Source organism: Nycticebus coucang, chromosome 18 (genome assembly GCF_027406575.1).
Source record: "Nycticebus coucang isolate mNycCou1 chromosome 18, mNycCou1.pri, whole genome shotgun sequence".
NCBI lineage: Eukaryota > Metazoa > Chordata > Mammalia > Primates > Lorisidae > Nycticebus > Nycticebus coucang.
The window spans coordinates 43,868,395-43,889,901 of record NC_069797.1 but is presented as its reverse complement, the minus strand read 5'-3'; the positions used below and the strand labels follow the sequence as shown (position 1 = coordinate 43,889,901).

Sequence of the window (21,507 nt, the reverse complement as noted above, 5' to 3'; positions counted from 1 at the left end):
AGTTTATGAGAAGAGGAATAGCATTTTTCATCTAATAACAAACCTACAACAGAGATAAATTCTAATTCTTAGTTTAGCACTTTTTTTCTTGTTTGGACCTTAAAAACCCAGGTACAGTCATCCCTCAGTGTCTGTAGGAGACTAATTTCAGTTCACCCTGAGAATACCAAAATCTGTAGATGCTCAAGTGCCTTATATAAAATAGCATAGTATTTGCATATAACCTGTGCATATCCTTTTGTATACTTTAAGTCATCTCTGGATTATTCATGATACCTAATACATCACTTAATTTGCATGTATTCAACAGAGTACTCAAGCTTTGCTTTTTGGAACTGTGTGAAATTTTTTTTCTGAATTTTTAAAATTCAAGGTTAACTGAGTTCACAAATCTGGAACCCTCTGATGAGAAGGACCACAGTATAGACTTTTTTTTTTTTTTTTGAGACAGAGTCTCACTTTGTTGCCCTTGGTAGAGTATTGTGGCATCACAGCTCACAGCAACCTCAAACTCTTAGGTTCACGTGATTCTCTTGTCTCAGCCTCCCCAAGTAGCTGAGACTATAGACACCCAACACAATGCCCAGTTTTTTTTAGAGCTGTGTCTCACTCTTGGCTCAGGCTGGTCTCGAACTCCTGAGCTGAAGCAATCTAATCCCTCAAGCTCCCAGAGTGCTAGCATTGCAGGCATGAGCCACTGTGCCCAGACTTTTAGTATAGACCTTTTAACAGCTCCTTTCCCAAAAGGACAGGAAGAGGTATCATTCTGCTGGAAAGAATTTTTTTAATGTTATGTTACAGTTTGTGTTTTTACTCTGTGTGCCATATAATTGTACAGCATAAATAATGCAAAATACAGATTATATATCATTGACATACACAAAAATATCCTTAAAGTTAAACCAAACAAAAAATAACCTACAAATGGACTTTGCCTTGTTCATTCCTGCTTGAAATCAGCAAAGGAATTAAGAGATCTAAACCTCACAGTTAATACACGCACTTACTGAAGGAACGAAGAAAGTTACAAATATGGTTGCCTTCTCTTGAGGAAACTCTGAGATCTGGGAATGATGATATGTATCACGAACCTAAGGACCTTGAGAAAGTTGGGATTGAACCAACGACTCTATGTAGTTTAGTTCACTGATATACTATGTTTATTTAGGTCACCATAATTGTAAAAGAATTTATTCTGCACCTTCAACATTTCATAGTTATCCCTCAAGGGTTGATATACCACAATACCACCCAGAGATGTCATCAAGATGCCATCACTACCACATTGAAATTCTCATTTCAAAATGACATCTCCTACCTAAACTTACACATGAGGCAGATCATCCTTCAGATCCACTTTCACCTCTGGATTGACTAAATTCACTAAATATTATTCATCCTTTTCTAAAAACTAAGTTTCTATAAAATGTCTAAGAATTGTCCTCACCCTTAATGGCATTTTAAAACTTCAACCACTGTTCAAGTGAAAATGAAAAAAAAAAAAAATTTAATCACATTCTTAAAAAAACAGAGTATATTCTCTTTTGATCTTTACTATTAATGTCATAATGATTGAGTTTTCTATCGATCATCTAGTAAACAGTAAAAACAAGCAAGACACCAAGTCTAGTTGGAACACTCACTTTATTTTTGACTGATTGAAATTTATTGGTGCTTAAGGTGCTGAAATACTGAGGTGCTAGTCAGGAACCTTGTTAGTTGACTAGTTGTGCAGATCCTACTGGCTAATTCACACGAAGATTTTATTATACCTTTTGGCATTGTTCCCAAGTCATTAATGATAGCTTTAGTTGATAGGTACCAGGCAGGTGAACACAGCAGGAGATCCAGCTCCTTGGTCTGTTGAATTCATATATAAAAAAGTTTGGAAAGCTGATTAAGGCATTTCATTAATTAAGCCTTAAAACCACTGAAACTAAATCTATGCCAAGGTTCCTGCTTGACACATGTTCCTCAAAAGATATTATCTCAACATATATGAAGCTAATAAAGCCATATTTAAAGGAATATCACCTACACAGTATATCAGTTCTTCAGCATGACAGAGAATAGGCAAAGTTCCACCATTTGGAAATTGGGATTCCTCTTCATATACTCTGTCAAACTATACAGTCTGGCCAAAAGATGTAGGTGTCTTGATAAATGTTCATCTTTTAAACCTTGCTAATAAAGATGAATAAATGCCCATAACATGGACATCAACTAGTCTAATCAGAGGGACCAGATAGGCCACTTTTCGGAACCTACTTTACTATCTAAATTGAGTCACTGCAGACAATACAGACCTCACCCTTTTCCAGAAAAAAAAAAACCTACATCTCTGCAACACTTCTAGGATTTAACATCATTGGGAAGGCACAATGCAATATAAGAAATGAACTGCTACACCCACAATAGCTAGTATATTGTCACATAACTAAGTGCCTTTTCTTTTTAATTAGTTTCACATACTAGGCTTTCCTTTTGTTTCTTCAGTGCTTATTAGGAGAACTGAAGCAGAATCCGATAAGAAAGTTCTAGACAAGACTTTAAATCAGAAAGTTTCTTGCTGTCATTGGATGAGTAAGTAAGAGATCAACCACAGAAATTGGACATCTAAGACATCCTTCTCTCCTAAAAAGAGTCCCACAATCCTACTACTCAAATTTAGAAGCCTATAGAAGGGATAAGAAAAAAATGTTACAATCTATCCCACTATCCAAAATTCTAAATATCAGAGTCATAGCTTCTGCTAAATGACAATCCATTTTTCCCCCAAATTTGCACACAATCCCTTATACAGTTGAGGATTTCTACTTACAGAATATAAAAATATAAAATAAGAAAACACTGTGTTAAATCTCTTAATGTTATTTTCACACATTGTACATTCCCCTTCAAAGTAAAAATATTACATGTGCATCCTTTATCCTTCTATCCTGTGATAATAAAAATATAAAGCTTTAAAACCTTTAAATCTATCAGCATTTATACATATACTAAACAAGTTAAATAGTTTTCTTTAGAAGACCTTTAAATAACTGATATATTAACAAAACCTTCTTACTATTTATGATAATGTATCATTAAAATTAAAGAAAGGTAGGAAAATAGAAGAATGCTCCCATTAATATAAAAGAATCAGGGGTTGTTAAGTGTGATGGATGGTCCAAGTCCGGATGCCTTGCTCTTGAAACAGATGCTGGGTTAGGAAGTAAGAGAGATTTCCTGGTTAATCATTTGGAAAATTAACTCTTTCCCAGAGTTTCTTCCCTGGAATTCCTGACCCATTTAGACCTGTGATCTTGGTGACCTCAAGTTTTTTGTTTCTCACACAATCTTGTTTAAAAGGATCACACTGTGACTTGAAACAGAGAAACCAAACTCCCGACTGGAGCTGTGCTGACTGCAGTTTGAGAGTGGCAAGACATGGAATCAGCACACACACAGATTATTCTCCATTACCACAGATGCGGCAGTTTTTAGATGCTTCTTGACTGTAACAGAAGGCCAGGACTTTTCATTTGAAAGGGATCTGGGCAGCAAAAAACCATGGCTGCTAGATGTTGAGTAGTTTGTCAAGGCAAATAATCTGAACTAAACAGCTGTAGTAAATACCAAATTCCCAATTCTCCATTAACAACATTTTCAATTAACAAAACAAAAAATACTTTTTTTTTCCTTAACAGAACTGAAAAAATCCCAACAGTGTGTCATGTGCAAGGCTAGTCTGCCTCCAGCTACAGCTAGTGCACAACGTCACATTTGTCATCCATTCCTCACTCTTTTAATTCTTCCTCCTTTGGAAAGTGCTCCTGCTTGCAGGCCACGTCCACCAGCAGATGAAGATCTAGAAAGAAAGGATTGTTCATTCACTCTTAGCCTCTCCGTAGAATTCTATAGATAAGTCTTCAAACAAGAACAACAAATTGTCTATGTCTCACCTGTATTAAATGGCTCCAGAATTATATCGTCTCACCAGATTGTCAGTTTTAGGGCATTCTTATGACTCTAAAGCACACTGATGCAGCCCATTTGTTAACCCAAAGAGACCAATAAAGTTTCTAGTTTCTCTCCTGTTCAGTGTGTGGCCAATCCCCTTTTTATTTTAACTGCCTTTCATAAGTGAAAAAGTAAGGGAAAATGTCAAAGAGATCAAAGTGAAATAAAAACACACAAAAATTCATTTCTTCCATGCTGTGAGGATAGGTGGGTAGGTTGTGAGAATATGAAAAGGTAATTCCTTCAGAAAAGCAATGTAATCAGTAATAAGTAATCAGGCTCGGTGCCTGTAGCTCAGCGGCTAGGGCGCCAGCCACATACACCAGAGCTGGCAGGTTTGAACCCAGCCCGATCCTGCCAAAACAACAATGACAGCTATAACAACAACAAAAAGGAATCACTGCTTTTTGTTTTTGGTTTTTTTTTTTGTAGAGACAGAGTCTCACTTTACTACCCTCGGTAGAGGTAGAGTGCCGTGGCGTCACACGGCTCACAGCAACCTCCAGCTCTTGGGCTTACGTGATTCTCTTGCCTCAGCCTCCCGAGTAGCTGGGACTACAGGCGCCCGCCACAACGCCCGGCTATTTTTTTGTTGCAGTTTGGCCGGGGCTGGGTTTGAACCCGCCACCCTTGGTATATGGGGCCAGCGCCCTACTCATTGAGCCACAGGCGCCGCCCCAGGAATCACTACTTTTTGAAAGTTGATTGCCTCCATAATATTCCCACATATTGACTAACACAGCTGAACTCTTGTGAAAACATTTAGCTGAACAGTTTGAGGTTGTAGTGAGGTATGATGATGCCACCTAGCACAATACCAAGCTCAGGGCAGTTACTCAAGAAGAATGTGTTAAAAAGAAACATGAGGGGTGGTTTCATTCTCCAGATGCTCAAACCTTACCTTTTAGTGGCTGCTCATAGAGAAAGTAGACGCCAATACAGAAAGTGGAATGGTGGTTGCCAGGGGTTAGAAGGTAAAGGGAATGAAGAATTATTGTCTAATGAGTAGAGTTTCAGTTTCACAAATGAAAAGAATTCTGGAGATAGACGGTGGTGATGGTAGCAGAACAATGTGAATGCCACTGAACTGTACACTTTAAAATGATTAATATGGCAAATTTTATGTGTATTTACCACAATTTTTTAAAAGATTACTTTCTTCCAACTTTCAAAAGAAACTACATTAATAAGATCAGAGGATATATGATAGAGAAAAAAGTAATTTACTTATTTATTCAACAAACATGGAGTGCCACCGGTAATATTCAAAGTCCTTATTTTGTGAACTTTCTAGAAGGGGGAGGAGAATCACGGAAAGTAGCAAGAGCGATAAGCACTGTTAGAAGAAAAACAAAGAATAAAGAAGAGAGACTGAAGGAGGGCAGGACTGGGGAACAGGGTGCTATTTCAGATAACATGGTCAGGAATGTTGCTAAGATTAATTGGCATTTGAGCAGAGAACTGAGTGACATGAAGAAACACGCCAAGTGAATAACTGGGAGAACATTTTGGGACATTACAGAGAAGAACAAGTGTTAGGGCAGGAATGTGCTTGGTGCACTCAAAGAACAGTGAAGAGGCTTCTGTGTGCACAGATAAGGGAGATGGAAGGTGGTAGGAGATGAAGTCAGAACTACTTCCAGGCAGCAAAGCAGTCAGCAAATCATTCTAAATGGATGGGAATTCACTGTAAATATACAGAAATCTATTTAAGAAATTGAAATAGGAAAATAATTACTGATTTGAGAGGGTCACTCTGGTTGCTATATGCACAAAGAACTGTAGAGGCTGGGCAGCGCCTGTGGCTCAAAGGGGTAGGGCGCTGGCCCCATATGCTGGAGGTGGTGGGTTCAAACCCAGCCCCAGCCAGAAACTGAAAAAAAAAAAAAAAAAAAAAAAAAAAAAAGAACTGTAGAGGCCAATAGTGGAAGGAGGAAGACCAATGAAGAAGCTACTGCAGTCATCTAGACAAGAGAAAGCAGCGGCTGGACTATGGAGATCATTTGTAAAGATGGTGAGAAGTGGTCACATTTTGGATCTGGAGCTACAGAGAGCTAAGACCTGCTGATGGACTAGACGTGTAAGAAAAAGGAGTCAAGGGAGATGCAAGATTTCTGTCTGACTAGTAACCAGAAGTACTATTTATTTGTAAGTATATGAGTAAAATTGGGGGAAGCGTAGAATATGCAAAGTTTCAGGTATTTATTTGTCATTCAAAGATGTAGTATAGTCAACAGGGCATACATGCCTGAAGTACAGAGAAGATTGAGCCTTAAGATACAGCTTTAGGTGACATCACTCTGAGGGTGATAATAAAAGCCATGAGACTGGGTAAGATTACTTATGAACTGAATAGGATGAAAGAAAGGAGGTCCAAGAACTGAACTCTGGGGCTCATCAATATTTAGAAGTCAGGGAAGGGAAGTAAAAGAGGATTCAGTAAGTTGGCCAGTGATACTGAAGGAAAATCAGGAAAGGGCAATGTTTTAGAAGCCAGAAGAAAGTATTTCAGGAAGGTTGAAGAAATCTATCCAAATATTACTGCGGTAGAGTAAAATGGAGCCTGAGAAGTAACTACTGAATTGCCACTCAATTTGGCAATGTAGCAGTCACTGGAAACTTTGACAAGAGCAGTTTCACTTGAGCAGAAGGAATAAAATCCTGTTTGAAGCAGCTGAAGTAAGGCTATGTTTTCAAGGAGTTTCTCTCTAAGAAGAACAGAAAACAAATGGAGCACTAGTACCAGGGATGTCCTATCTGCAGCCTGATAGAATGGTTTTAGAGAACAGGGATTATATTGACTAGGAAATGTTATAGGATTATAGGATGCACACTGAGAGACTGAAAAATTCATGGTAATAAACATGAGAATATAAAATATTATTTAAATATAGCAATTATTGCTAACATTCTATTTTTACTGTGTATTGACTACTATGTAATCAGGCACCATGCTAAGCCAGTTTTGTGGTATATATCATTACATGTTCAAGGTCACAGTAAAGAACAGAATATAGAGTTTAATTTAGTCTTTTCTAATACCAAAGGCTTTCTTCCTATTCACTATATTATACTGCCTCTAACAGGCAGTATGTAAATCTTACACACTAACTTTGGTTAAGGTCACTTTATATTCATTGGGGCATATATATATATATATATATATATATATCTCCATGCTTCCTAGACCGACTGTTAAGTTCTATTACAGAAGAATAATTTGCAACTTCATGAATTGTATTTCTGCTTACACTTTAATTACAAAACTAACTTTTTTAAAAGAATTAGGTTCCAGCTTAATCATAAGTCATTTTCTCCCTGTCCCTAAGAAAAATTGAAGTGTGATTAAGTGTCATAATGATGTCAATATTTCACAACTCTTAGGTTTCACAGCTGGAAGCCAAGGTCAATCAAGACTCATCAATTGACACTACTTACTAAAGGATAAGGCTTTACTTAGGAAGAAAAAACCAACAGGAAGAATTAATAATTATCAGCTACATTTATAACTATAATGTGCAGTGAAAGAGAGGAAATTATTATTTTAACAGCAGCCACCAGAGTTCCTCTGGGAACTCTGGGAGTTCCTAGGACAGGAAAGTAACTATCTTTGTTGAAGAATACATCTTGATAGGCTGTTTCGGCTGGGGAAGATGAGGCTTCAAGGACATCAGAAAATAAAAGTGGTAACTAGCCTTTTCTACTTAAACATGATATAGAAATTGAGGGCCTGAGTAAAGAGCAGAAAAAGAGATCAGAGAAGAGAAGGTATGGTGTTAGTATACAGAAAGAATGCATCCTGGTAGAAGGCCATGCTGACTAGAGACAAGGAAAGGTGACAAAGTGGTAAAGCAACTGAAGGCCGTGGGTGGCTAACATTCCATTTAAAATTATTTGAAGTATTCTGGATTACACCTATGGTGCATCTTACAAGGATACATGTGAAACTTACTAAATGTAGAATATAAATCTCTTAACAAAATAACTAAGAAAATGCCAGGAAGGCTATGTTAAACAGTGTGACGAAAATGTGTCAAATGGTATATAAAACCAGTGTATGGTGCCCCATGATAGCATTAATGTACAAACTATGATTTAATTTTAAAAAAAAAAGAAAGAAAATGAAAATAATTTGCAGTATTCTAAATAAAAACCCTTCCTACCTTACCAAATCTTCAAAAAAGTATGCTACACATCCAAATGCCTAGTGTAAATGCTTAAGAAAGGGAAAGAATCAAAGAAAGGGGGCCTAATTCTACATCTGGTATGGCATGGGACCAACCAATGAGAACAACTCTGGGAAGTGAAATATGGACAAGCCTGGAATTAAGCAAAAACAGAAACTCAAAAATAAAAGTCAGTGTGAGCCCTCACAATTCTCAGAAATCTTGGAAAGGCATTTCTGGTGTAGGATACGTTTAGCTTGAATCATTCATATCTAAAACTCAAAGTCAGCTTAATATCTGGTATAATAAGTATTTTTTAAAAACATTCTATAAATTGCTCATTTCTATTATTTTGAGCCCCTTTATATCATGCTACAGGAACACTTTAAAGTATTAAACTACTTCTTTATTTTTTAATTTTAAAAATATAGGAAAATACGAAGGGGGTAAAAATTTCATATTATCCTACCATTATGTATATGCATACACAAAAATACCCCTGTACCCTCAAATGCTATCTTCTCAGGGGTAACCAATGTTAAATTTATCCAATTATTACACACTTCCAGACTTTTTTCTGTAAATTTACAGAATATACTTTTTTCTTTTCTTTCCAGAAAAAGAGGACTAAACACATTGTGCTATAACTTGCCCATTCACTTAACACACAAATAACACATTATCTCTTTGGTTTACAACATATCAAGCTACTTTATTTTCTTAAATAGTTCATAGCATTTTACTACATGAATTTGTCATAATTTATCTAGTTCCCTATTGCCAGGCATTTATGCTTTTTCCAAATGTTTGCTATTGTAAGTAATGCTGTAATGAACTTCTTTTGAGTACCTTTGGGAATATACGTATTTCTACAGGAGAGATTCTGAGGACCAGTGTTCCTGAGTCAAAGAACATGAGCATTTTAGTTATTTATAGATAATACCAAATTGTCCTTCAAAAGGCTATACAAATTTGCATTTCAATTACAGTGTAGAGGAGGTTCTTTTTCCCTATACTTTTATCAAATCTTGATTCTATTAAAGTTTTGCCAATCAGACTGGCAAAAATGTCTGGTTGATTTAATTTGCATTTCTCTGATTACCAGGGGGTTGAATACCTTTTTATATACTTATTGATCACTTGTATTTCTTACTCTGAATTGCACATAATACCTTATTTTTATTGGGTTGCCTTTTTCTTATTGATGTGTAGGAGTTTTTTTGTGTTTTCTTTTTTAATACAGTGCCCTATATTTTGTGTTGTAAATATTTTCTCTCCATTCACGTGACAGAGACTTCAAGTCATCTCCTAATACTGATTCTCATTCTTTACATCATGGCATTATAGTCATGTGCTGCATTTGGTCAAGGATAGACTGCATACACGATGTTGATCCCATAAGATTATAACACTGTATTTTTACTGTATCATTTCTATGCTTAGATATGTTTAGATACACACTTACCATTCTGTTACAGTTGGCTACAGTATTCAGTACAGTAACATGCTATGCAGGTTTGTAGCCCAGAGCAGTAGGCTACAGTGCAGCCGAGATGCATAGCAGTTACACCATCTAGGTTTGTGTTAAGTGCACGCTATGATGTTCACACAATGACAAAATCATCTAAAGACACATTTCTTAGAATATATCCCTGTTGTTGTTTTGGGGTTTTTTTTTTTTTTGGTTTGTTTTTTGAGACAAAGTCTCACTCTGTTGCCCTGGGTAGAGAGCCATGGCTTCATAGCTCACAGCAACCTCCAACGCTTGGGCTTAAGTGATCCTCTTGCCTCAGCCTCCCAAGTAGCTGGGACTACAGGCGCCCACCACAACACGTGGCTATGTTTTCTATTTTTAGTAGAGAATTGCAAAAGCCCAAGAGCTGGAGATTGCTGTGAGCTGTGACACCACAGCACTCTACCGAGGGGTATAAAGTGAGACTCCGTCTCTGGGGAAAAAAAAACAAAAAACTACCTAAATGAGGCCAAGCATGGAGGCTCATGCCAGTAATCCTGGCACTCTGGGAGGCTGAGGTGGGAGCACAGCTCTAGCTCAGAAGTCTGAGACCAGTCTGAGCAAGAGGGAGACCCCCTCTCTGCCAAAGCTAGAAAAATTAGCCCTGGGTTGTGGTGCACATCTGCAGTCCCAGCTATGTGGGAAGCTGAGGCAGGAGGACCCCTTGGGCCCAGGACTTTGTGGCTGCAGAGAGCTAGGATAATACCATGCATTCTAGCCAGGGTGACAGACCAAGACTATGTCTCAACAAACAAACAAGTAGAATTACCTAAATGAGATCTCTAGCTATTGTAACTCACATTTAGAATGACCAAACACAGATAAGACAGAAATCTAGCAAGTTTTTAAAAAAAGAACTAAAATGCCAGAGAAACAATTAGCTTGGTCCGTTAACATGTGTGATTGCTCATTATCCCCTAACGTAATCTCTATACCCTTTAGATCTAATTCTGCAGGAAGTGGGCAACAAAGACAAAACTGACAAGCTTCTAGAGCAGTGGTTCTCAACCTTCCTAATATTATGACCCTTTAATACAGTTCTGGTTAAGGAAAAAGGGAACACAAATCATTAACTATCAAGCATGAAAAAGGAGTTATCATCTTGGAATTTATGGATATTAAAAGAACATAATGGAATATTATAGACAATTTTTGTCAATGAATTGACAAATGAATAACTTAATGTCAACTTAAATTTTTCTTGAAAAACACAAGTTCTTATAAGTTACACAAGAATAGAAAATATGGGGGTGGAGCAAGATGGCGGCCAAGTAACAGCTTCCCTGCAACTGGGCATGGTGAGTCTGGGGAGATAAGACTCCAGGCATCTCTGGCTGGTGGGATCTACCTATAACATCCCTTTGATGATACAGGGAGTCAGCAAGGGACTTCTGGACCCCAAGAGAAGGACAAAAACAGTGGAAACCTGGCAAGTGGTGCATGTGTTCGATTGACCTAATCCTGCCAGCAACTGTAAGTACAAGCAGCAGTGAGACTGCAAACCGGAAAGGCCTTACCTGTGAACTGTCTCGGTGTTTTTGGGCTTGGCACTCAGTTGAACTGCCTTGGAGAGAGCTTGAGCAGGAGTGCGGAGAACTTTGGGCATTATGTAGGGCCCCAGACTAAGCCGCTGAGCCTGACAGAGCTAATAGTATTCGACTGTGGGCCACAGGGAGCCATTGTGAGAGAACTGCCCTGGCAAGCTCTGCCCTCAGGGCCCCAGAGGATCGGGCAGAAGCTAGTAACCTAGTGACTGAGCAGCCGAAAGGCAGGGACTGAGCTGTCTTACAGCTTTAACCCTCAGGGGCAGAGTGAGACCGGTTTTGGCACAATGGAGCCTCGGGCTGTTGCCCTGGGTGGAGTGCCGTGGCATCAAAGCTCATAGCAACCTCAAAATCCTGGGCTTGGCACTGCCCGGACCTCCATAAGACCTGCGCCCGCAGGGCCTCCACCTGCCCTGACCAGGAACTGCGGGAACCGTAAAACCCCACATCCTCCCTCCCTCCAGTACCCACCCTGCCTCCACTCAGGCCCCTCGTCTGGCCAGGGACACTGGTAGCCACGTGCCCCCGGAAGCCCTCCCTGCCTCTGCGCAGAGCCCTTCCCCTGGCCAGAGACTGCTGGAGCCTTGGGCTCTCTGTGCCAAACTGGGCGCCAGGCACTCCCAGAACAGTGCGCACCACCTCCCGCCCCGTTGCTGGATACAGGTGTGTCATACTCCGGAGCTGCTTCCACAACCAGAACTCCCTTGTTGGGGCAGCTGCAGAGGAACTACACAGGGTCACTCCCTACAAAGATCCAGCAATAATAGAGTGATCCTGCTGGGTTCTAATTTTGGAGAGACACCTCCCCAACTCTGAGGATGGCCAGAGGCAACAGTGAAAATAATCATGAGGCGAAATCAACAGAAAAACTCTGGCAATATGAATGATTAGAGTAGATCAACTCCCCCAAGGAGCAATGGGGCAGACACAGCACAAGATCCCACGCACAAACAAATAGCTGAGATGTCAGAAATTGAATTCAGAATCTGGATAGCAAATAAAATCGAATTAGAATTCCAAGCAGTAACGCAAAAGATATCTCAAGAATTCAACGAATTCAAAGACCAAATGACCAAAGATTTTGACACATTGAGACAAGAAGTTGCAGCCCTCAAAGATCTGAGAAACACAGTAGAATCCCTCAGCAACAGAATGGAGCAAGCAGAAGAAAGGATTTCTGACACTGAAGACAAAGCTTTCGAACACTCCCAAACTCTCAAAGAAGAGAAATGGAGGTCAAAAACAGATCACTCTCTCAGAGAGCTCTGGGACAATTCGAAGAAAACCAACATTCATCTTATAGGGATTCCCGAAAGCGACAAAGTGATATCACAAGGCACAGAGTCTCTTCTCCATGAGATTTATGAAGGAGAACTTTCCAGACATGCCAAGAGATTCTGAAATTCAGATAGCAGACAGTTTCAGAACTCTAGCACAACTCAACCCAAATAAGACATCCCCTAGACACATCATAATCAATTTCACTAAAGTTAATATGAAGGAGAAAATTCTGAAAACTGCCAGATGAAAGAAAACCATCACCTACAAGGGCAAGAATATTAGAATAACTGCAGATCTCTCTGCTGAAACCCTTCAAGCTAGAAGAGGATGGTCACCGACTTTTAATCTCCTAAAACAAAATAACATTCAACCCAGGATCCTGTACCCAGCTAAACTGAGTTTCATTTATGATGGAGAAAATAAATACTTCAACGACATTCACGTGTTGAAGAAATTTGCCATAACTAAACCAGTTCTCCAGCACATTCTCAGACCTATCCTCTATAAAGACCAGCGTAATCCTCCACCACAAAAGTAAACCACCCAGAAAATTCTGATCAAATTTCAACTTCCACAGTCGCAAAAGGATTAAAAATGTCCACCAGGGATTAACAAGCTGTGGTATATGTACACCATGGAATACTATTCATCCATTAAAAAAAATGGAGACTTTATATCCTTTGTATTAACCTGGATGGAAGTGGAAGACATTATTCTTAGTAAAGCATCACAAGAATGGAGAAGCATGAATCCTATGTACTCAATCTTGATATGAGGACAATTAATGACAATTAAGGTTATGGGGGGGAAGCAGAAAGAGGGACGGAGGGAGGGGGGTGGGGCCTTGGTGTGTGTCACACTTTATGGGGGCAAGACATGATTGCAAGAGGGACTTTACCTAACAATTGCAATCAGTGTAACCTGGCTTATTGTACCTTCAATGAATCCCCAACAATAAAAAAATATAATAATAATAATTATTAAAATATGTATGAAAGCTTAAAAAAAATGTCCACCGGACTCTTGAAAAGCTTATGAATATTCTCAATTAATGTGAATGGTTTAAATTGTCCTCTAAAGAGGCACAGGTTGGCTGACTGGATACAAAAACTCAAGCCAGATATCTGCCGCATACAAGAATCGCATCTTACATTAAAAGACAAATATAGACTCAAGGTGAAGGGATGGTCATCTATATTCCAGGCAAATGGAAAGCAGAAAAAAGCAGGTGTTGCTATCCTATTTGCAGACACAATAGGCTTTAAACAAACCGAAATAAGGAAGGATAAGGATGGACACTTCATATTTGTTAAAGGTAATACTTAATATGATGAGATCTCAATTATTAATATTTATGCACCCAACCAGAATGCACCTCAATTTATAAGAGAAACTCTAACAGACATGAGCAACTTGATTTCCTCCAGTTCCATAGTAGTTGGAGATTTTAACACCCCTTTAGCAGTGCTGGATAGATCCTCCAAAAAGAAGCTAAGCAAAGAAATTTTATATTTAAACTTAACCATTCAACATCTGGACTTAACAGACATCTACAGAACATTTCATCCCAACAAAACTGAATACACATTCTTCTCATCAGCCCACGGAACGTACTCCAAAATCGACCACATCCTAGGCCACAAATCTAACATTAGCAAATTTAAAAAAATAGAAATTATTCCTTGCATCTTCTCAGACCATCATGGAATAAAAGTCAAACTCAATAACAACAGGAACCTGCATACCCATACAAACACATGGAAGCTAAACAACCTTATGCTGAAGGATAGATAGGTTATAGACGAGATCAAGAAGGAAATCACCAAATTTTTGGAACAAAACAACAATCAAGACATGAACTATCAGAACCTCTGGGATACTGCAAAGGCAGTCCTAAGAGGGAAATTTACAGCACTGCAAACCTTCCTCAAGAAAACGGAAAGAGAGGAAGTTAATAACTTAATAGGACATCTCAAGCAACTGGAGAAGGAAGAACACTCCAACCCCAAACCCAGCAGAAGAAGAAATAACCAAAATCAGAGCAGAACTAAACGAAATTGAAAACAAAAGAATTATACAACAGATCAATAAATCCAAAAGTTGGTTTTTTGAAAAGATCAATAAAATAGACAAACCTTTGGCCAACCTAACCAGGAAAAAAAGAGTAAAATCTCTAATTTCATCAATCAGAAATGGTAACGATGAAATAACAACAGACCCCTGAGAAATGCAAAAAATCCTTAATGAATACTACAAGAAACTCTACTCTTAGCAATATGAAAATCTGAAAGATAGCAACCAATACTTGGAAGTATGCCACCTACCAAGACTTAGCCAGAATGAAGTGGAAATGTTGAATGGGCCTATATCAAGTTCTGAAATAGCATCAACTATACAAAATCTCCCTAAAGAGAAAAGCCCAGGACCAGATGGCTTTACGTCAGAATTCTACCAAACCTTTAAAGAAGAACTAGTACCTATATTACTAAATCTCTTCCAAAATATAGAAAAAGAAGGAATATTACCCGACACATTCTATGAAGCAAACATCACCTTGATCCCCAAACCAGGGAAAGACCCAACAAGAAAAGAAAATTATAGACCAATATCACTAATGAATATTGATGCTAAAATACTCAATAAGATCCTAACAAACAGAATCCAACAACATGAAAAAAATTATACACCACGACCAAGTGGGATTTATCCCAGGCTCTCAAGGCTGGTTCAATATACGTAAATCTATAAATGTAATTCAGCACATAAACAAACTAAAAAATAAGGACCCTAAGATTCTTTCAATTGATGCAGAAAAAGCTTTTGATAATATCCAGCATCCCTCATGATCAGAACACTTAAGAAAATTAATATAGAAGGGACATTTCTTAAACTAATAGAGGCCATCTACAGCAAATCCACAGCCAATATCATATTGAATGGAGTTAAACTGAAATCATTTCCACTTAGATCAGGAACCAGGCAAGGTTGCCCATTGTCTCCATTGCTCTTTAACATTGTAATGGAAGTTTTAGCTGGGCGATCAAGGGTATACACATAGGGTCAGAAGAGATTAAACTTTCACTCTTTGCAGATGATATGATCGTATATCTGGAAAACACTAGGGACTCTACTACAAAACTTTTAGAAGTGATCAAGGAATACAGCAATGTCTCAGGCTACAAAATCAACACCCATAAATCTGTAGCCTTTATAAATACCAACAATAACCAAGCTAAAAAAACAGTCAAGGACTCTATTCCTTTCATAGCCAAAGATGAAATATTTGGGAGTATGCCTAACAAAGGACGTGAAAGATCTCTACAAAGAGAACTATGAAACTTTAAGAAAAGAATAGCTGAAGATGTTAACAAATGGAAAAACATACCATGCTCGTGGCTGAGAAGAATCAACATTGTTAAAATGTCTATACTACCCAAAGCAATATACAATTTTAATGCAATTTCTATTTAAGCTCCATTGTCATATTTTAAAGATCTTGAAAAAATAATACTTCATTTTATATGGAATCAGAAAAAACCTCAAATCGCCAAAACATTACTCACCAATAAAAACAAAGCAGGAGGAATCACGCTACCAGACCTGAGACTGTACTATAAATTGACAGTGATCAAAACAGCATGGTATTGGCACAAAAACAGAGAAGTAGATGTCTGGAACAGAATAGAGAACCAAGAGATGAATCCAGCTACTTACCATTATTTGATCTTTGACAAGCCAATTAAAAACATTCAGTGGGGAAAAGATTCTCTATTTAACAAATGGTGCTGGGTAAAATGGCTGGCAACCTGTAGAAGATTGAAACTGGACCCACACCTTTCACCATTAACTAAGATAGACTCTCACTGGATAAAAGATTTAAACTGAAGACATGAAACTATAAAAATACTTGAAGAAAGTGCAGGGAAAACTTGTGAAGGAATCGGCCTGGGTGAATATTTTATGAGGAGGACTCCCCAGGCAATTGAAGCAGTATCAAAAATACACTACTGGGACCTGATCAAACTAAAAAGCTCCTGCACAGCCAAGAACATAGTGAGTAAAGCAAGCAGACAGCCCTCAGAATGGGAGAAAATATTTGCAGGTTATACCTCCAATAAAGGTCTAATAACCAGAATCCACAGAGAACTCAAACGTATAAGCAAGAAAAGAACAAGTGATCCCATCTCGGGGTGGGCAAGGAACTTGAAGAGAAACTTCTCTAAAGAAGACAGATACATGATCTACAAACACATGGAAAAAAAGCTCACCATCCTTAATCATCAGAGAAATGCAAATCAAAACTACTTTGAGATATCACCTAACCCCAGTAAGAGCAGCCCACATAACAAAATCCCAAATCCAGAGATGTTGGCGTGGATGTGGAGAAAAGGGCACACTTCTACACTGCTGGTGGGAATGCACACTAATACGTTCCTTCTGGAAGGATGTTTGGAGAATACTTAGAGACCTAAAAATAGACCTGCCATTTGATCCTATAATTCTTTTACTAGGTTTATACCCAGAAGACCAAAAATCACAACATAACAAAGACGTCTGTACCAGAATGTTTATTGCAGCCCAATTCATAATTGCTAAGTCATGGAAGAAGCCCAAGTGCCCCATCAACCCACGAATGGACTAGCAAATTGTGGTACATGTATACCATGGAATATTATGCAGCCTTAAAAAAAGATGGAGACTTTACCTCTTTCATGTTTACACGGATGGAGCTGGAACATATTCTTCTTAGCAAAGTATATCAGGAATGGAAGAAAACATATCCAATGTACTCAGCCCTACTATGAAGCTAATTTATAGCTTTCACATGAAGGCTATAACCCAACTATAGCGCAAGACTATGGGGAAAGGGCCAAGGAAGGGGAAGGGAGAGGGGAGGTTAGGGTGGAGGGAGAGTAATTGGTGGGGCCACACCTATGGTGCATCTTAGAATGGGTACAGGCAAAACTTACTAAATGCAGAATACAAATGTCTACATCCAGTAACTAAGAAAATGCCATGAAGGCTACGTTGAACAGTTTGAGGAGAATATTTCAGATTGTATATGAAACCAGCACATTGTACCCCTTGATTGCACTAATGTACACAGCTATGATTTAACAATAAAAAAAAGAAAAAGAAAAAAAGTAGAAAATATGAAAAGCCCCACATCTATTAAAGAAATTGAATTTTTTATTAAAAAACTGTCCCCCTGGCTCAGAGCCTGTGGCTAAAGCAGCTAAGGCTCCAGCCACATACACCTCAGCTGGTGGGTTGGAATCCAGCCCAGGCCTGCCAAACAACAATGATGGCCGCAACCAAAAACTAGCTGGGCGTTGTGGCAGGTGCCTATAGTCCCAGCTACTTGGGAGGTGGAGGCAGGAGAATTGCTTGAGCCCAGGAGTTGTGTGAGCTGTGATGCCACAGCACTCTACCCAGGGCAACAGTGTGAGGCTCTGTCATAAACAAACAAACAAAAACAACTGTCGCCAAAAGAAAAAAAATACAAATCACTCTCATGGATACAGGTACAAAAATCATTAACAAAATAAAAGTAAATGAATCCAACAATTTTTTAAAAATATTGTAAATACACTACAACCAAATAGAGTTTATCTCAGGAATTCAAGGGTTGACTACTTTTCAAATGCTAAACAATGTTATTCACATTATGAGAATAAAGGGGAAAAACTACCATCATTTCAATAGAGGCAGAAAAAGCAATGGACAAAATTCAGCATTCATTCATAATAAAAACTCTCTACAGGGTGGCGCCTGTGGCTCAAAGGAGTAGGGCACCAGCCCCATAGGCCAGAGGTGGCAGGCTCAAGCCCAGCCCTGGCCAAAAACTGAAAAAAAAAAAAAAACACCTCTCTACAAACTAGGAATAATAGAAAATCCTCAAACTGAAAAAAGGGTATCTCTAAACTATGTACAGTGAAGGTGACAGTTAACAGTGAAAGATAAAGCTGTATACCCTAGCAGGGGTCCTCAAATTAAGGCCTGTGGGCCACATGCTGCGGTGTGATTGTATTTGTTCCCGCTTTGTTTTTTTACTTCAAAGTAAGGTATGTGCAGTTTGCATAGGAATTTGTTCATAGTTTTTTTTTTTTAAACTATAGTCTCGCCCTCCAACGGTCTGAGGGACAGTGAACTGGCCCCCTGTTTAAAAAGTTTGAGGACCCCTGCCTAGAGACTGGGAACCAGCAAGGATGCCCACTTTCACCACTGTATTTAACCTTTACTGGAGAGCCTCACACCATTGCAATGAGGTGAGAAGCTGCATGCCTCATGCATGTCCGTATTCCTTTTGGCTTTGATCACATAGGCATATCTATTGCAGAGTAGTTTGGGGGAGGGGGAAACTTTACCTAAATGACCATGTACCCAGCTAAGAATTCTTCCACCATCGAAGGAGAAGTGAATGACTTTTAGGGAAAAGACTGCCAAATCCACAGCTTTGACTATCCAATTATCAGGGCACCCCCATCCTAGTATACATAGAACATGCTCACATTCTCCCTAAGAGAGACAGTTTCAAAGACCCATACGATTACAGTGCCCTACTTAAAGTCAGGATCTCTGGGTATTATGAAATTCTATTCTATTAGATGGCTCCTCTTTGTCTAATATCTTATAAAAAAACAAGTTATCCATCTTCCTTTTACTCACACATATCCAAATTAGAGCATTAGAATAGAAAAGGAAAATTAATAATAAAATTTTCACTCAAAAGAAGAGAAAAACAGGAAACACACAATAGTTGCTGTTTTGTAAAATTTATCAAATCCTGTGGGACAGAAACTGCAGAGGTTTTCTGTAGTGGCAGTAGAATAACTTTCTGTTGTCATCGATCACCAAGTAGGCTCTTCCTTGTTTACTAGCCTTCACAGCCTCATCTAAAGTAGTCCGTGGGAGTATGCATTTCTGGGGAGGGGAGCAACTCAGTTTTTATTGACTACTTATTTTCAAAGAGCTAGCTATTGTACTTGTTAATTTTCTTGACTGTCAATTTTCCATTTCATTTATTTCTACTCTTATCTTTATTATTTCCTCCCTTGTATTTACTTTGGGCCTACTTTCCCCTTCTCTTTCTAGTTATTTAAGGTAGAACTTCAGATCACAGATTTTATATCTTTCTTCTTTTCTAATATTAGCTTTTTAAAGCTATGCATTTCCCTGTAAACACTGCTTTAGCTGCATCCCACAAGCTCTGGTGCTGTATTTTCACTGTCACTGTCACTGACTTAAAAATATTTTCTTATTGTGCTTATGACATTATCTTTGATTCATGAATTATTTAAATGTGTGTTGTTTTATCTCCAGATATTTGAGATTTTCCTAGTTACTCTATTATTATGATTTCTAATTTAATTCTTTATGGTCAGAGAATACACTTCGTATGATTTTGCTCCTTTAAATTTATTGAGACTTGTTTTATGGACCAGCGCATGGTCTATCATATAGGACATACCATGTGTGCTTGAAAGTAATGTGCACTCTGCAGTTGTTGGCTATAGTGCTCACTGTCAGTGAGACTAAGGTGGTGGAATATGTTGTTCAAGATCTTCTGTACTCCCTGAATCCCCTATGTCTTTTTCTTAACCTATCTTACATGTTTTATTATCCACGCTTCCTTTTGAGTTCACGGCTTGAGGTTTTTCTGTTTGCAATCTGTGCAAGGGTTAGTTAGTGTTCCTCTGGTTCATCCTTACTTTTGGGGTGCAGCCTATTGAGGTCCTAGTCATAAAAAGGGAACTAGTTCAGCAGAGCCCAATCTGTGGCAAGCCTGACCTTTGACTTTTGTCTCTCTTGATCCAGAAGGTACAGTTCAGCCTCTTAGCTGAAGGCAAATACCACAAAGGCAAAACCAGCTCAAGTACTGCGTTTTGACCTTTCTAGATTCCCACTCTCACTTGGCACTCAACCCAGTACTTGTTTACAATCTCATTGGCTTTTGAAGCTTTCTAAAAATACTGTTTTTACATTTTGTCCAGTTTTTTTAGTTGTCTTCAGTACGAAAGCTAGTCTTAATTACCAAGCCTACCATTACAAGAAGCGGTAATTTTATTTTTAAAAATTTCTTACCTCTTTATCCAGCCATTTTTCCTATTCTATCTTTAGTCCAATATTGGACATGATGTGTTGAACCTCTGTTTTTTATTTGCCTTATTTCTATTTTTTGGAATGTTCCTCAGTTTAAACTTTGCATCATTTTATTTAATCGTTTAAATTGGGGTATGAAATCTGCAACTTCTAACAGCTCTTTCTTTTTTTTTGTTTTTGTAGAGATAGGGTCTCACTTTATGGCCCTCGGTAGAGTGCCGTGGCCTCACACAGCTCACAGCAACCTCCAACTCCTGGGCTTAAGCGATTCTCTTGCCTCAGCCTCCCGAGTAGCTGGGACTACAGGTGCCCGCCACAACGCCCGGCTATTTTTTGGTTGCAGTTTGGCCAGGGCCGGGTTTGAACCCGTCACCCTCAGTATATGGAGCTGGCACCTTACCGACTGAGCCACAGGCGCCGCCCTAACAGCTCTTTCTTATTCTACAATTGTTTCCTTTTTTAGAACTTCCTGTTCTTTTATATGGATATAACATCTTCTCATAATCTCTCTGGGGATACTAAATGGATGGGCTGCTTTTAAAGTTGTTTGTTTTCTCATGGCATGTCTCTGTTTCCTCTAGGTTTCTTCTGTTTGTTCATTGGCTTTCTTCCATATTTAAAAAGGGGCATTAAAAAGTTTACTGGCATCTCTGTTGACAAGACTTGTCAACTTGGGTGGGCTTAGGTTAATGCTGATCAATCAGTGTATACTACCCGTTTTCTATGGAGAAACCTCAAATGCCAATATATGAAGGTTTTCTCCAGGCATTTAGTTTTCCAAAGGAGAAACCTTTGACCTTCTTCCTGAGGGTGTCATCTGGCTGCCAGTGCTCCATATACAGGGTGGAAGACAAGGGCTGGAATTTTAGTGCCTCCACTCTTAGCTATCCAACTTGCC

At 38.7% G+C, this 21,507-nt stretch overlaps 1 protein-coding gene across 1 annotated transcript in view; it reads right to left on the bottom strand.

The window, feature by feature from the left end:
• Positions 1-3,141: 3,141 nt before the first annotated feature.
• HSF5 (heat shock transcription factor 5) overlaps positions 3,142-21,507 on the bottom strand; it is a 59,409-nt gene continuing 41,043 nt past the window's right edge. Inside the window, exon 6 of the mRNA XM_053569115.1 lies at positions 3,142-3,850. Coding sequence (XP_053425090.1) covers positions 3,780-3,850 — 71 coding nt within the window. The 3' untranslated portion in view covers positions 3,142-3,779. The remainder of the gene's footprint in view (positions 3,851-21,507) is intronic.